Genomic DNA, 14,227 nt, shown 5'->3' with positions numbered 1-14,227 from the left:
GCCGCCGCTGCAATTGTCCGCCAGATTACCAAGGCTCAAACAAACAATATTCGAGAGGGCTCACGACGGTGGAGACATCATTGTAAAATCAAAGACTCAAGTGGACAGAGGCCTGAACTCCCTGACGAACCTTGTCAAACGATTTGTTGCATATGATGGCCGGTCCATGTGAGGTGAGAGGGTATCTAGGCGGCCTTTCAGGAGGCGCGATACAAGATCACAACTTGAGCCGTAGTAATAGGAGTGAGGGCGTCGCTGCAGTGGCCGGAAAGCGTCGGCGATATGTTCTTCCGAACTCCGATACACAACTCCGCAGTCACTGCAGGTGCGCTGGGCCTCGTCCTCCGCTGCAAGACACCAACACTGGCAAGGGACGTGCAGTGTTACAGTACAACACCTTTGAACGTCAACCGAACAGAACACCCCAATCTGCCTCCATCTTCCCTGAAGTTGCGACAATATGTCTACTGCACAGCCCAAATGGGTTGTCGAGTTGAACAATGGCCTTCCAGCCAAACCCAAAAACGCCAATAGTATACCCGATCCGCCTGGGCTCTCAGCAGCCAAATCAGTCACAGGGAAACAGGTTGGTACACGTCGCCCGCTGGAACTACATTTGCTGACGCCTTCTAGAAGTCGCAAGTAGTGGGCAGGAAACCTCCAACCGCAGAGGAAACAGCGACCTTGAAACTCAAGAAAGCATGGGAGATTGCTCTTGCGCCCGCTAAGCAAGTCCCGATGCAGGCCATCATGGCCTACATGTCGGGAAACTCCCTCCAAATCTTCTCCATCATGATGGTATTTATGCTGTAAGACATCCTTCTGAAATCATACATGCAATTGGTACTGACTAAAGCAGCTTCAAGAACCCTATCCAAGCTATCTCGCAAACCAACATGGCCTTCTCGCGGTTCGAAAGTGCAGGATCTCGCGGGCAGATGCTGGGGATAAAGGCTGTCTACGTCTTGATGCAATGCCTGCTACTGGGGTTGGGTATCTACAAGGTGAACAGCATGGGTTTACTGCCTACAACGCGAAGTGACTGGCTGGCATGGGAATATGAAAGACAACCTCTGGAACGAGCATATTTTGCATTTGGTCAATGACAATGAAAACGTCTGGTAGTAATCCTGCCCATGGTGTGGGTGGCCGCGTTTGAAGACCGATCGCCCTATACAGATGTTGGAAGCCTTGTTTGCATCAACCAAGCTGGACCATCACTTCCGCCTCGATCGGTGCATTGACTTGCCGTTGAGGACGCTTAAAGGTTGCACGCGACTTCGTATCGTTGTTTCTCATAACGATGAACACCTTTTGGCTTTCTCATCGTCAGCCTATCGCCTTGTCGCCTTGTCGAGGCGGCGCAACCCGGGCTTTTCGCGGACGGTGGCCTTCAACTGCATCTCTCTGCGTCTTCAGCCGAGGCGCATCTGGAATCCTGTCGCTAGACTTCTCAACAATGTCTACGGGCTCTTGTTTCTGGGAGATATTGAGCTCTCCGCGTTCGATTGCGAGCGCTTGCAACTTTTCTGCCAGGCTCTCGTCGGTGCCCTTGGAGACGGATAGCGCCTGCAAATGTCAGCAGGTTCAATATCGAATGCACGAGGGGCACGGGACGCCATTCTCAAAGGGGTGGATGTCGCATGATGTGGTTGGAAGAATGCTCACCTGGAACGATTCGGAGAGGCTGTCAGGGCTGAATTCTTCTAACAGCTTGATGTCAACTTGTTTGACGTCGCGAAGCCAAGCGGGTTCAGTTCCGAGTTGGGCTCGAACAAACGTGGTTCTATCTCGGCAAGCCTTCGAGCACCACCTTTCCAACTCTGCCTTATCAACCAGAGCGAAATCTTTTCCTCCCTTCCCATTCCAAACCTTCTTGGCGTCGTGTGCCAATTTTTGATTTGGCTTCGGACAGAGGGCATAGCCGCATCGGTTATCCACGTTCCGTTCGTAGATAAGGTCGTCCAAATCTGAAGCTTGAAATAATCCCAGACACTCCTTGAACAAGGCCACATCGGAGGGCCGCGGACGTGCCGGGTCGGCGTCTGGACTTGATGGCAGGTCAAAAGCCTCGATCACAAGATCTGTGATCCGCGTTTGTAGTTTCTTTTTCTCCTGGATGTCCAAGGCGTGCCTGAGAGCGGTTGCACGAATGCGACTGGCGCTGTCATCCTTGGAGGTCTGGCCTGCCATGGCCTGCCATGTGCACCGTTCCGACCTTGAAGAGCGTCGGCGTGCGAAGATCTGGGAAGTGATTTCAAGTCTGTACGGGGATCCACCAACCTGTAATGTTAGGTTCACAACCTGAAGTGGCGATCGAAAGCTAAGCTAGAAAAGTGCGGCCTAACAACGACTTGGGGAAATCTGATACTGTAGCTAAGGCCGAGAGACTCGGAGTGGTAACAATAATCAGAGTTCACTGCAAGTTGTGGTTGTCCTGCCCCACGTCGACTTGCGCGGTCAAGGCTGCATCCAAAACGCCCGCCGCAACCGTAGCGATCTCCAGCACTGCCAGCTTGTTCCCTCCGTCTTCACTCCTGAATTCTACCAACCGCACATTCAGTGAGCTTGTCGTCTGTTCTCTGTTACTGCAGGCCATCTTTATTTGTTATCTCTTTCACCTTGGCGCAGCCTTCCGCGTAAGGTGGCGCAGATACTGCGTCACCGCTGTGTCGAGTAAGATCAATTGACGGCCACCTTATCACACCGCAAAGGCCTCAAGCTACGACCCACGCAGCTCGCCCCCGCGAAAATGCCTACGGTACCCTTCAAAGTCAAAGCGGTCTTTGACTACAAGTCAGAAGAGCCGGACGATTTGAATTTCGAGAATGGCCAGATAATTACTGTCACGGACGAGGAAGATGCAGATTGGTATACCGGGGAATACGTAAACGCCGCAGGAGAGAAGCTAGAAGGCATATTTCCCAAGAATTTCGTCGAGAAGTACGAGCCGGCCATTCCATCACGACCGGCACGAGCCCAAAGGCGTGTGCCGGTTGTTCCAGAGGCATCCGATCAAAAGGCAGAGGGTTCAACGTTACAGCATGAATCTCAAGCTGCGGAGGAGAACCCCGAGGCTGCTGGACCATCTAAGATCCAACAAGAAGAGGAGCAGGGGCGAGCCAAGGAGCCAGAGCCGCGCTCAATCGAGGCACCGGAGACGACTGTAGCGGTGAGCAACGCACCAGAGCCTGAGAGTGCGGCACCTGAAGCGGAACCGCATCATCCCTCACCAGCTTCTAAGCACGCACCACCTGTTGCAGAGAAGCCAATATCGAGTTCATTCAGAGATCGGATTGCAGCATTCAATAAACCTGCTGCTCCGCCAATCACTCCCTATAAGCCAGCCGGCACCTCGGCCTCTACCTTTATAAAGAAGCCCTTTGTTGCTCCTCCCCCCAGCAGAAACGCCTACATTCCGCCTCCGCGGGAACCGCCCTCCCAGAAACCATACAAGCGGGAGGAAGAAAGCGTTCAAAACGAGCCCGAAGCAAGAGAGTCGCCGGATGCCCCTGCACCCCAGTCTACTCAGCCCGAAACGCAGGCAGATGACCAACCGAAGCCTCAAAGCCTGAAAGACAGAATAGCTTTGTTGCAGAAACAGCAGTTAGAACAAGCAGCCCGGAATGCTGAGAAGAAAGAAAAGCCGAAGAAACCGCCGAAGAAACGTGCGGAGCACTCTGAATCTGCCGAGCACGCTGCACCCCCTGATGCAGGCTTGTCCAAGGTAGACACTAACGAGACTATTGGGCGCTCATCGACCGATTTGGGCGAAGAACATCATGACACCGTACATGGTCCTCCGGCTCGCCGCCCATCTAACCTTGCCAGTGTTACCTCTCAACCGCAGCCTTCTCGAGAGTTGGTCAGCGACACCAACGACGCCGATGATTCAGGGGCCGGGGATGACGAGGACGCACAAGAGACTTCTACAGAAGAAGAACGACCGAAACCCCAGGTCAGCGGACAACCAGGTCCCGGAGCTACGCAGGGAAGAGACCTCGAGCGTGAACCAGAAGCTGAAAACGAAGAGGATCAAGAAGATGAGGATGAAGAAGAAGAGGAAGAGGACCCTGAGGTTCGCCGACGAAGAGAGCTGAGAGACCGCATGGCCAAGATGAGTGGAGGCATGGGGATGATGGGAATGTTCGGAGCCCCTGCGCCAATGGGACAATCTGCAGCTGGCAGTAAAGCAAGGCCAGTCCAGTCCAGTCGACAAACTGCTGAAGGACAGCACCACGATACTTCCGAAGAGACAGCCCCAGCGGCTCCAGTGCGCATCATGGCACTGCCAGGTATGTCGAACGCTGCGCTGAAGCGACAGGAAGAAGCTGCAGTAAAAGAAGACAGCGACGAGGATGAAACCGCTCAACCCACGCCTCTTGTCTCTGCACAACACGGCGAAGATGTCGATTATGTTTCACGGCCGACGCAGCGGCAGTCGATTGATCGCCCCGCTCCACCGTTGCCTCCTCAAGGTAAGCTGGGGTTATCCTGTAACAAGAGGATACAGCTCTAACAGAACACAGACCGCGCGCCCCCTCCCGCACCACCACGCGAGGCGCGAGGCGCTCCACCACCTCCACCGGGCACAAGACCTGCCATACCACCTCCTCAGTCTCCGATATGTAAGTGAGAGTTCCAGTTGTTCCTGTTCTTTGCTGATTTTCTAGCCCGACCCCCTCCGCCAATCCTACAGGTTGAACAAACGGGGTCATTGGAGTTGTCCGATGGCGAAGATGAGGATGCCAGCGCAACCCCGGGCGACAGTGTTCCCGAGAAATCGGCCCTTGAAGGTACAGCTAACCCTCCTGCGGTTCCGCCCCCTCCCCCTGCGAGAGGACCCGATCCTCCCAGACTGGACGTAAGCGAATCTGCCACATTTTCGGCGAGTGAACAACGGTCCAGTCGACCTCCACCACCTATCCCGGTGAGCCCGACAGTTTCGTCTCCCCAGACGAGAGCACCTCCACCACCGCCGCCAGGACTGCCCCCTAGCCGCCGTTCGACAAGCGATTCGCGCGGCTTTACGGCCGCTCAGCCGCCTAGCGCTGGCGTAAGTGACGACGAGGAGGAGGCAGAGGTAACTGAATACGATGGTGACTACGATACCGACATTGCGTCCAGTGCCAAGCACAAAGATGCCTTGAAGTCTCACAATCGTGACTCGAGCGTGGATGAGGGAGTGCTCACAGATGATGGCACAAAGCCCCCAAGGAGCCCACCAGCCCGGGCAGCACCACCGGTACCCCCGGTCGCTGCACCCCGAGAAGTCCCTCCTCCGCCCCCTCCACAGTCCGCCCCTAAGACGAGGAGGTCCATGGACGCACCTCGTTCCGCTCCTCCACCTGTTCCAATTCCCAAGGTGGATAATGATGACGATTATGATCCGTTTCGATATATTGCACCTCCTTCGAGCTCCACGTCTGCTCACGGTAGGGCTCATTATGCTACTGTGTTGCAGTCTCCAAAAGAAGAGCTTGAAGAAGGGGATATCTATGGCTCTGCGCCTTCCCAGGCTCCCTTGCCACCCCCACCGGCGGAGCGAAACCCCCCACCACCTCCTCCCCCTGACAGGACGGAACATGTCCCTCATTCGTCCTACGGTGGACCAGCGCTGCCCACCAACTCTCCACGCCAATCACTCGATGTGAAAAGAACTGGCACGGGCCCGCGCCGCTCGATGGATCAGTCACGGGCTGGTGGTGAACAAGGCTTCATTGCCCATGATATCGATCTTGGAAACGGAACAATGTGGTGGACTCATGATAACACACCGCCCCCGTCCATACAGGGAAGACCGGATGTTTTGTACGAGGTCGAGACATCCTCGGCGAACCACGGCGGTAGGACCACCATCTCTCGAGATGTTTATGTCCTGTACATGGACTATTCCCAAACGACGATCAACGTCAATTTTGACGCGTCTAACCCATCTCACGCTACACTCGAGCAACACCACGAGCGGCCTCCACCTGCGCCACGACGAGACCAGCTTGAAGCCGCATCGAATCAGTTCGGCGCACAGATAGCTAAGGCCGCTGGAGCCCTTGTTGGTGCGACTGTCGGAGATGGCTCCGCCCGAGCTCTGATTCTTGAACTTCTGAAGCCATATCCCACGGCTCTATTGCCTGTTGGTACCAGAGCTTATGGTGCCCTTGTGTACGCCAACCTCGGCAATGCCTCGACGCAGCAATACGATGAAATCCGCCCCGGTGACATTGTGACTTTCCGCAATGCCAAGTTCTCAGGCCACAAAGGAGGTCTGCACGCCAAATACAGTATTGATGTCGGCAAGCCAGAGCATGTTGCAGTTGTGATCGGCTGGGATGGTACAAAGAAGAAAATCCGAGCCTGGGAACAAGGGCGAGATTTGGAGAAGGGCAAAAGACCCAAGGTTAAAGAGGAGAGCTTCAAGGTTAGTGACCTAAAGAGCGGAGAGGTCATGGTGTGGAGAGTCATGCCTCGAACTTGGGTTGGTTGGGAGACCATCAAGTCATGACACAGAGAGGCATTTGAACAACTTTGATCAGGAGTGATAGAATAATTCTACAGCCGACCCGCTGGAATGCTACCTACGTTTCATCCACAGTGGTTGATTATTCAAGTGCTGTTACCAGGTCTCAGATAGGATCACCCTGCCACCGGAATGTCGTTGGAGGGGAGTGCTGCTAAATCGTTTAGATTCTGCTTTCAAGTAGGGCCTGTGCCGACTCGATTCTGGCTCTTGCTCTTGAATGTTTAGCACGTACGACATAGGCAGCTATTGTTGGAAACTCGGCTTATCCACCGCAGTGCCGTTCGGCAGCAGGGCTCGTGCCGACCTGGACCGCCCCAAGTCTGGTTCATTTATATGGGACTGTTCTATGGGAGAATGAAACTGCCAGGTCCAGCGGAAGGCGGGGGACTGGCATGTTCCTTTGTTGCAATGGAAGTTGGCCTGATATACTACTGTAGTATTTAGTTGTAGTCGCAAGGCTGAGGGAAATGGTGTCATTAGAGCGGCATGAGATTGTTTTTCGACGGGCCGCGGCTGTGGTTTGGCGAGCGCTGCTCTAAGCGTCGGAGGGTCTTGGTTGACTGCTGCCATAATGCGTCTTTATCTCCATCTGGCCTGCAGTGTGACCTGGCACCACTGCACTGCCCGACGTTGGACACAGGACTAAGGTAGCCAAACATCGCACCACTTTCAAGCGCGCAAGGCCTAATCTTTTATTTAGCCATCCTTCGTCGACTTTCATTGCATTACTTCCAGTTTTGTCGCGGTGATTACCACTTCAGCACCGCATACGTACCGAACCCGACTTGACCTCACGAGACCCTCCGACCATGTCGTCCTCACTCGACGAAGAGGCAACCATTTCTATCCCCAGCATTGCGTTTGTTGCCGTGCTCGGATACTTCATCTATCGATACTTTTTCTCCGGTCCCAGACCTGGCACGGATGGCGGGTCTACATCGTCGTCGCGAAGTACAGGCTTCCGATTCACGCCGGCGCAAGTCGACCAGATAGCGCAGATGTTCCCTCAGCTCAACCGGCGGGATATCATGTGGGATCTGCATCGGAACCGTGGCAGCGTGCAAGCCACGACGGAGAGAGTGCTGATGGGACGGGGCTTGGATTCGGTATGTGATTGAGATCTATGATTTATTCATTGGCAATCGGACTATACCACTGGGTCGTGGACAGTCATGTTAACGTGAGAAATCCTCTATTCAAACAGGCGCCTCCCTCTTTCCAGCCGCCCATTTCATTCATGACCACATCGTCCGAACAGCCGATCTCTCGTCCTTCTACGACATCAGCCGCCAAAGCGGCAGCACCTCCCGACTTGATCACCCGCTACAACCTGCAGTCCAAGGTGAACTCGAAAGGCAAGGAGAGAGAAGAAGAGTCACCGCCACCCGGGTGGACGAGTAGCAAAGATGCGCGGCAGAAAATGCTGCAGCGACGGAGGGAGGAAATGATCTTGGCCGCCAGGAGGAAGCTCCAGGAGAAAGATGCGGCTGGTGGTGATGCGACTTCTTCAACGTAATCAACCGGACCAGCGACTCTCCACGTGAAATCATATACAGCAGGGTTCATGCATCAAGGTTGCCTGGAAGCAAGGTTGAACTAGGAGACGGACGCTTTGCCGCCGTCGGTCGATGCAAGGCATTCCTGACCAGACCGGACATATATGTTCTTTTTCATGCATTACGAATGAATGGTTCATGTCATGTCATGTCATTTCGTCGTCTTCTTCGTCGTACTCGTCATCATTATACCCTCGCCGTTCTCGCTCCTCTTCTTCCCGTTCCCGCCTGGCTTGTTCTCTGCTAGCGTCGATCTTGCGTAGGCCGTCTATCACGCCGGTGAGGAATCCTCGCGACTCGGATAATTCCATCGCGCCCAGGCCGTCTAAGCGCGTACCTTCCCCGTCGCCCGACAGGTGTTCGACCTCCTTGCGCATCTTCGCCAGGCGGACTTCTCGCACATCTCGGAGTAGCTGCCGTACCCTGTCGGGCTCCGAGACGTCGTCGCTGGCTGCATTGAGCAACATCTCCGACAACTCGTACCAGTGATATGGCAGCGCGTTCGGGACAGCAGATGCCGTACAGGACTCGACGAATGGCGGCGACGCATAGAACGACTTGCCCATGAAGTCCGTCTGTCTCGCTGGTGGAATAACGGGCGGTAGCGAAAATGAGTCGGGGAAATGTTCGGTCTCCAACTCGAGAATCTCTTCGAGGGCTTCAGGGTACAGCCAGGGTGGGGGGACTATGTTTGCCCTTCGTTGGCGTTTCAACAGAATCGCTAGCCATAATGGTAACGTTGTCTTTTGTGGTGGCATCAGAGGTCGTGTGGTGCCCTGTAAGGAGAAAAACAAGTAACTTCTCGTCAGCTTTTTCTTCGTCATCTTCTTTTTCCCCTTGAGTAGGGCCAATTGAAGAAAAGAGGAGGATCCTCGCACCTCATATGTTGCAGAGGGCGTGGGACTGACTTACGCCCAGCAAGTCGAGGCGTTCCAGGCGCTGCCGCGGGACAATGGTAACTTGTTCCATTTCGCACAGGAATGCTACCTCTGCGGGTGACAGGCCCGGCGGCTTTGGAAACGCCATTCGAAGGAATTAGTCCTGCGGTTTTTGTATTTGAGCCCAATTCAACGGATGAGAAGCCGCATGCATGATTTGGGGGACTGGGACGGCGAGGTGAGGCCAGTGATAAACTTGAAGTTGTTCGTTTAATGGATCGGACTTTGCGCGACGCGCCCGGCGCAAGGCTGTAAAAGGAGTTAGTCTCGTGCCGCCTTAACTGTCCTTAATTGGCCGCTGCGACGAGGCTGAGACGAAGCAGGATCAAGGACAAGTCAAGCAAGATGTGTCCTCAAACATAATCTACTTCTAGCTTGTCTGTTCGTGTCCCGGTCTTCATTTCACTTCAGGAACATATATCACAGAAATGCTGCCGCCATAGCATTGGACTGAATCACTACAGCGTCAGCAGAGCTCTGGCTCAATCTTTCCGTCGAGGTTGGTTTTGACCTGTTGAGCTCGCCCTAGATTCTCTTTGGAAGAGCCAGTGGTGGAACAACGATCACGGTACAACATTCACGGCTGCTGCATACGAGACGCCAAACCTCCACGAGGCAGGGCCATTTTGGGGGCGGTTCCAATACCCCTAGGAACCATGTCATACTTTACAAGCCCAGAATTTCTCCGAGTGCTTGTTCTAGGCTTGGTCACGAGCGCGCATATGACATGGCGACGGCTCGTCAACCAACTGGTGCCAGTGCCATATCTGGATGAATTCTTCCATGTACCGCAGGTCCAAGCCTACTGGCTAGGCAAATGGACACAGTGGGATCCGAAAATCACCACCCCACCGGGCCTATATATCTACTCCTACATTGTCAATTCGATCCGGGACTTCTTCTCAAAGGAGGACTTCAAACCATCCGTGAACGAATGGAGATCCACGAACGTCCTCCTGCTCTACCTGTTGCTGGTCGCATGCTACATCCTCACCACGGTGCAAAGGCGGCCAGTCAACCACGAAGGCGTACTCCAGCGCGAATTCGCCATTATTCTATTCCCGTTGATCTTCTTCTTCTCAGCCCTCTATTATACCGACCTCTTCAGCGTCTTCACCGTCGTGCTCACTCATATCTTCTGGACCGCCGGCAATTCTGCGACCACGGGCAGTAGCAAATTCATTTTTCAGATCCTCCACGTCGTCACTGGTCTGATCAGCTTGGCCACGCGACAGACGAACATTTTCTGGGTGGCCGTGTACCTGGGAGGACTTCAGGTTGTTGAAAGCGTCAAACGACGCCGTCAGAGTCACCAGGCTGATCATAACGATACTACGATCCAGATCCACGATCCTTCTGTACCTGAAGCATACTTTGGAGGTTGGTTCACAGAGCCCTACTTACAGTACACTCATCCCCAGACCATCAGATTGACTTACTTTTCATTTGGTAGACTACGTTAAGACCAGCATATCTCTCGTCCAGGCCAGCCTTACAATGCTGCCACAACTCCTGCTCGACTTGTGGCCGCACCTCTGTCTTCTTGTAGCCTTCGGGGCCTTCGTTGCATGGAACGGCGGCGTCGTCCTCGGCGACAAGGACAACCACGTGGCCACCATCCACCTCGCTCAAATGCTGTACATCTGGCCCTTGATCGTGTTTTTCTCCTGGCCCGTGCTACTTCCTCAATTCGCGACTTTCAGCAAACAGCATCGTCTGCCCCGACTGAGCACATCGCTGGCTGTGCTCGCACTCATGCTCATCACGGTCCATTTCAACACTGTTATCCATCCCTTCACACTCGCCGATAATCGCCATTACACCTTTTACGTCTTCCGAATTCTCAGGCGGCACTGGTCGCTGAAATACGCCGCCGTTCCTGTCTACTTTGTATGTGCATGCTTGGTGCTGGGGGCTCTCGGTGGCGGCGGCTACGCCGGCTCCCCTAGAACAAAAACAACAACCGAGTCGAACAGATTGGGTGTTGAGAAGAAGCCAGGGCAAGAGCGATCCACCAAAAAGGTCCTGTATGAAGCAAACGTTGACGAAGACGACACTGTGCGCGTGAGCTGGGTGCTCATCTGGCTGGTTGCCACGTCCATGTCCCTCGTCACCGCGCCGCTGGTCGAGCCTCGCTACTTCATTGTCCCATGGCTGACCTGGCGACTGGCGGTGCCTGAATATCGACACCCATCAGCAGCTGCTGTTGTCAGCGCAGCGGAAGAAAAGAGGAAACCGTCGTCTCCATCTTCGCAAAGTAGAACCGATTCCTCGGTACGGGAGGCCGAGGCTGCGTCCACCCGTTCGAGCAGCAGCACCACGCCGGTGCCCGGCGTACAGGCCCTCCTACGCACTGCGGCGTCGTACTCGTTCCCACTTGAATTACTATGGTACCTGCTGGTCAACCTGGTGACCTGCTACGTCTTTCTGTACAAGGGTTTTGAGTGGCCACAAGAGCCAGGGAATGTACAGAGATTCATGTGGTAATGAATGAAAAAGGGGCTATATAGACAGAGAAAAGCTGCTGCAATCATAGAAACCATGTTTCTGCTTTCTTAATGAAATGTACAAATAAGGTAATGATACGATACGCCTGTTCTTCTATAGACGGGAACCGTTTGCAGGCCCTGCGGGGTGCGTGTATCCAACATCATGATACTTGGAAACGAAGCTAGAGCGTTGCGATTCATGAGACAGCCCCGAGCCCTCGGTTTCCTGAGGCCAATACGCATGGACCATATTCCCCAGCTCAGCCGCCAGGGCAAGACTCGAAAACCAACTCGTAGAGCACGCATTCATTTGATAGGTCGTGGTCGTCGTAAGGAAGAGGTTGCATGGTGCCTTTTGTGGCAGAGGTATATATAGATGGATCGGCCCGCGCTGGGTATGTCAGCGGAGAAAGTCGTCAAGTGTGAATCTTGGTCATGTACTCGTTTAGCGCGCGTACTGTACACAGGACTCGAGATGGGTGCCGTCTAGCCTCAAACGTGAGCCACGCTACCCAGCCTCAAGACCGCGGCCACCTCGTCATCAATCAGGGGTCCATTGTACTCCTTCCTGCCGCGGATATAGTACCAGACGATGCTGAATATGACAACGCCCCCGGTCACCACGACCGAGTAGTTCATGGTCTGGTAGTCGACCGGGGTGGCGGGCGGCCATACGCTCCAGAAAATCACAAAGATCATGTACACGCAGGCATAGGCGTTGTTGAGTGTGCCCAATATGCCGGGAATATGCCAGGGACCCCAGACAAGTTCGGCTTGCACCACCGAGAAATGGCGCTCCCGTGCGTGGGCGGGTCCACCTACCGCAGTGGGCTCCGTATCGGGGCTCGGGGACGACAAGGAGTGTTTCATGTCCCGGCCGCCATCCTCGGCCACAGCGTGCTTCTCTGCTGGACCAGAGGAGCCAGGGCTAGTGTCGTCGTCCTCACCGAGCGGGACGCCGGGAGTCTCCTGCTTGTGGGGCAGTACGTGACCCTTGACGCGGTGATAGAGCAGGAAGGCCGCGGGCAAGAAGTACGAGCAGTAAAAGCCCGTGATGGTGAGAGAAATGACGTCGTTGAACGCTGTCGGTGAGCCAATGTAGATGAGGGTGAGAAGTGCCGCGAGGCCGGTCACCACGGCGACTCCGACGACGGGGATGCGGCGATGTGGCGACACATAGCTGATGGTCTTACTGAAGGGGGTGCCTTGGTCGCGTGCAAACGACCATGTCATCCTGCTGGCGGTGGTGATGATGCCCGTGGCGCACGCCCATGTCAGGGCAAGCACTATCGCACACATCACAGTGGCACCGGCAACAGATTGCACGCTGTCTGGGGGAGAGTCAGCATTGCAAATACTTATGGAGAGGACGGAACGCGAGACCAAAATTGCTTTCTGTTTCTCGGCCTAGAGACCAAGACTGGCTTCGACTTACCGTAGAAGATTTGGATAAACGGGTACCCCGTGGCTGTTCCCAGCACACGGTCGACGTCACCAAGACAGAACAACACCGTCAACATCATGGTGAACCCTACCATGCCATTGATGATCATGCTGCAAACGATGGCACGTGGGATGGTCTTGGCTGCATGCGCCACTTCCTCCGCCATGTGCACGGAAGCATCTGCCCCGACAAAAGTGGCGACATTACCTTTTGCGAGCTCAGGTTAGCAAACCATCCATGTTGAGGGGTAACAGGTGTTGGAATCAAAGACGCCATTTACCGAGAAAGCCCACACAATAAGATAATCCTTGGGTAGGCCAGCCACCTTCGTTGAGAGAAGTCGTAAAGACGAAAGAGGCCGAGTTGTGTGGAGAGTAGGTCCATAGAAGGGCCACGATGGTGATGAAGCCAGCAATGTGGAAAACAATGATAAAGATCTCGAACTTAGGGAGAGCACCGGGGATGACAACGTTGATGAAAATGGCCACGACAATCACGAGCCATGCGAAGAGCGTGCCTTGCCATTCTTTGGCGTTGTAGTTGGGGTAGTCGAGGATGATGATTCCTTGAAGCATGGTCCCGGCGAAGATGGTCTCGGTTGCAACGGTCGCTATCCACGCCAATGAGGTCAACCAGCCAATGATGTAGCTGCAAAACACCTTGTATCGTTGCGGGGCGAGCATGTAGACCCAGTAGTATTGGCCGCCGGCAATGGGGGCCATCGAGGCCAGTTCCGAGATAACCATGTACACCGACAGCGTTGACGACCAGGCTATGATGAAGCCATACACCAGGCCTGCCGGGCCGCCGTTGTCGAAAGCCTGGCTGAATAACGCCAGTACCGTCTCCCATGTAATCAGTTCGCAAAGCGCAAACCCGAACAGTGACCAAAAACCAAACCGTCGCTTCAGGACTTGTTTCTTGCCCAGCAAGGCCAAAGTGGTGCTATCGGTATCTTCTTCGAATCGAGACATGGTGCACACAGCAAGTGGCTTGACACTGGAGAGCGCACAAACCTCAGGCTTTTCCACCTGGAAATTGTGAAAGCAGCAAACAAGACCTTATAAATAAGTAGGCTGACACAGGGTTCCCGCCAGATATCACGTCCTCAAGCCTGGCCAGGGAGTTCGGCCGAGCCCTAAACAGCAGGAGGATATAATGTCCCGCGATCGACCACTCCGAGGGTCTCCAGGAATTGCGGTCGTAGCAGGGGAGGAACAGCAGAAGAAAATTCCTCGAGTGGGTAGAGACAAGAGTGGAGTTGTAAAGATGGGCATTGG

At 54.4% G+C, this 14,227-nt stretch overlaps 7 protein-coding genes across 7 annotated transcripts; 4 read left to right on the top strand and 3 right to left on the bottom strand.

The window, feature by feature from the left end:
• Positions 1–460: 460 nt before the first annotated feature.
• Positions 461–1,106, top strand: HMPREF1120_01194 (phosphatidylserine decarboxylase; the record flags this gene model as incomplete). Its single annotated transcript, XM_009155206.1, has 3 exons — positions 461–586; positions 634–809; positions 860–1,106. 3 exons carry the CDS (start codon positions 461–463, stop codon positions 1,104–1,106), a joined length of 549 nt encoding a protein of 182 aa, XP_009153454.1.
• Positions 1,107–1,587: 481 nt separating this feature from the next.
• HMPREF1120_01193 (uncharacterized protein) lies at positions 1,588–2,193 on the bottom strand (the record flags this gene model as incomplete). Its single annotated transcript, XM_009155205.1, has 1 exon — positions 1,588–2,193. One exon carries the CDS (start codon positions 2,191–2,193, stop codon positions 1,588–1,590), a length of 606 nt encoding a protein of 201 aa, XP_009153453.1.
• Positions 2,194–2,390: 197 nt separating this feature from the next.
• Positions 2,391–6,903, top strand: HMPREF1120_01192 (uncharacterized protein). Its single transcript, XM_009155204.1, has 3 exons — positions 2,391–4,478; positions 4,530–4,628; positions 4,674–6,903. The coding sequence occupies exons 1-3, from the start codon at positions 2,753–2,755 to the stop codon at positions 6,500–6,502; spliced, it is 3,654 nt and encodes a 1,217-aa protein (XP_009153452.1). The 5' UTR covers positions 2,391–2,752; the 3' UTR covers positions 6,503–6,903.
• A 426-nt stretch (positions 6,904–7,329) lies between these two features.
• On the top strand, positions 7,330–8,036 carry HMPREF1120_01191 (uncharacterized protein; the record flags this gene model as incomplete). Its single annotated transcript, XM_009155203.1, has 2 exons — positions 7,330–7,626; positions 7,725–8,036. 2 exons carry the CDS (start codon positions 7,330–7,332, stop codon positions 8,034–8,036), a joined length of 609 nt encoding a protein of 202 aa, XP_009153451.1.
• Positions 8,037–8,222: 186 nt separating this feature from the next.
• Positions 8,223–9,102, bottom strand: HMPREF1120_01190 (GINS complex subunit 2; the record flags this gene model as incomplete). Its single annotated transcript, XM_009155202.1, has 2 exons — positions 8,223–8,852; positions 8,989–9,102. 2 exons carry the CDS (start codon positions 9,100–9,102, stop codon positions 8,223–8,225), a joined length of 744 nt encoding a protein of 247 aa, XP_009153450.1.
• Positions 9,103–9,670: 568 nt separating this feature from the next.
• HMPREF1120_01189 (alpha-1,2-glucosyltransferase) lies at positions 9,671–11,501 on the top strand (the record flags this gene model as incomplete). Its single annotated transcript, XM_009155201.1, has 2 exons — positions 9,671–10,394; positions 10,468–11,501. 2 exons carry the CDS (start codon positions 9,671–9,673, stop codon positions 11,499–11,501), a joined length of 1,758 nt encoding a protein of 585 aa, XP_009153449.1.
• A 494-nt stretch (positions 11,502–11,995) lies between these two features.
• Positions 11,996–13,921, bottom strand: HMPREF1120_01188 (uncharacterized protein; the record flags this gene model as incomplete). The annotated part of the gene is made up of 3 exons (XM_009155200.1): positions 11,996–12,834; positions 12,939–13,154; positions 13,228–13,921. 3 exons carry the CDS (start codon positions 13,919–13,921, stop codon positions 11,996–11,998), a joined length of 1,749 nt encoding a protein of 582 aa, XP_009153448.1.
• Positions 13,922–14,227: the final 306 nt, after the last annotated feature.

Source organism: Exophiala dermatitidis (genome assembly GCF_000230625.1).
Source record: "Exophiala dermatitidis NIH/UT8656 unplaced genomic scaffold supercont1.1, whole genome shotgun sequence".
Taxonomy (NCBI): Eukaryota; Fungi; Ascomycota; class Eurotiomycetes; order Chaetothyriales; family Herpotrichiellaceae; genus Exophiala; species Exophiala dermatitidis.
This window is presented reverse-complemented; position numbering and strand designations above follow the sequence as displayed.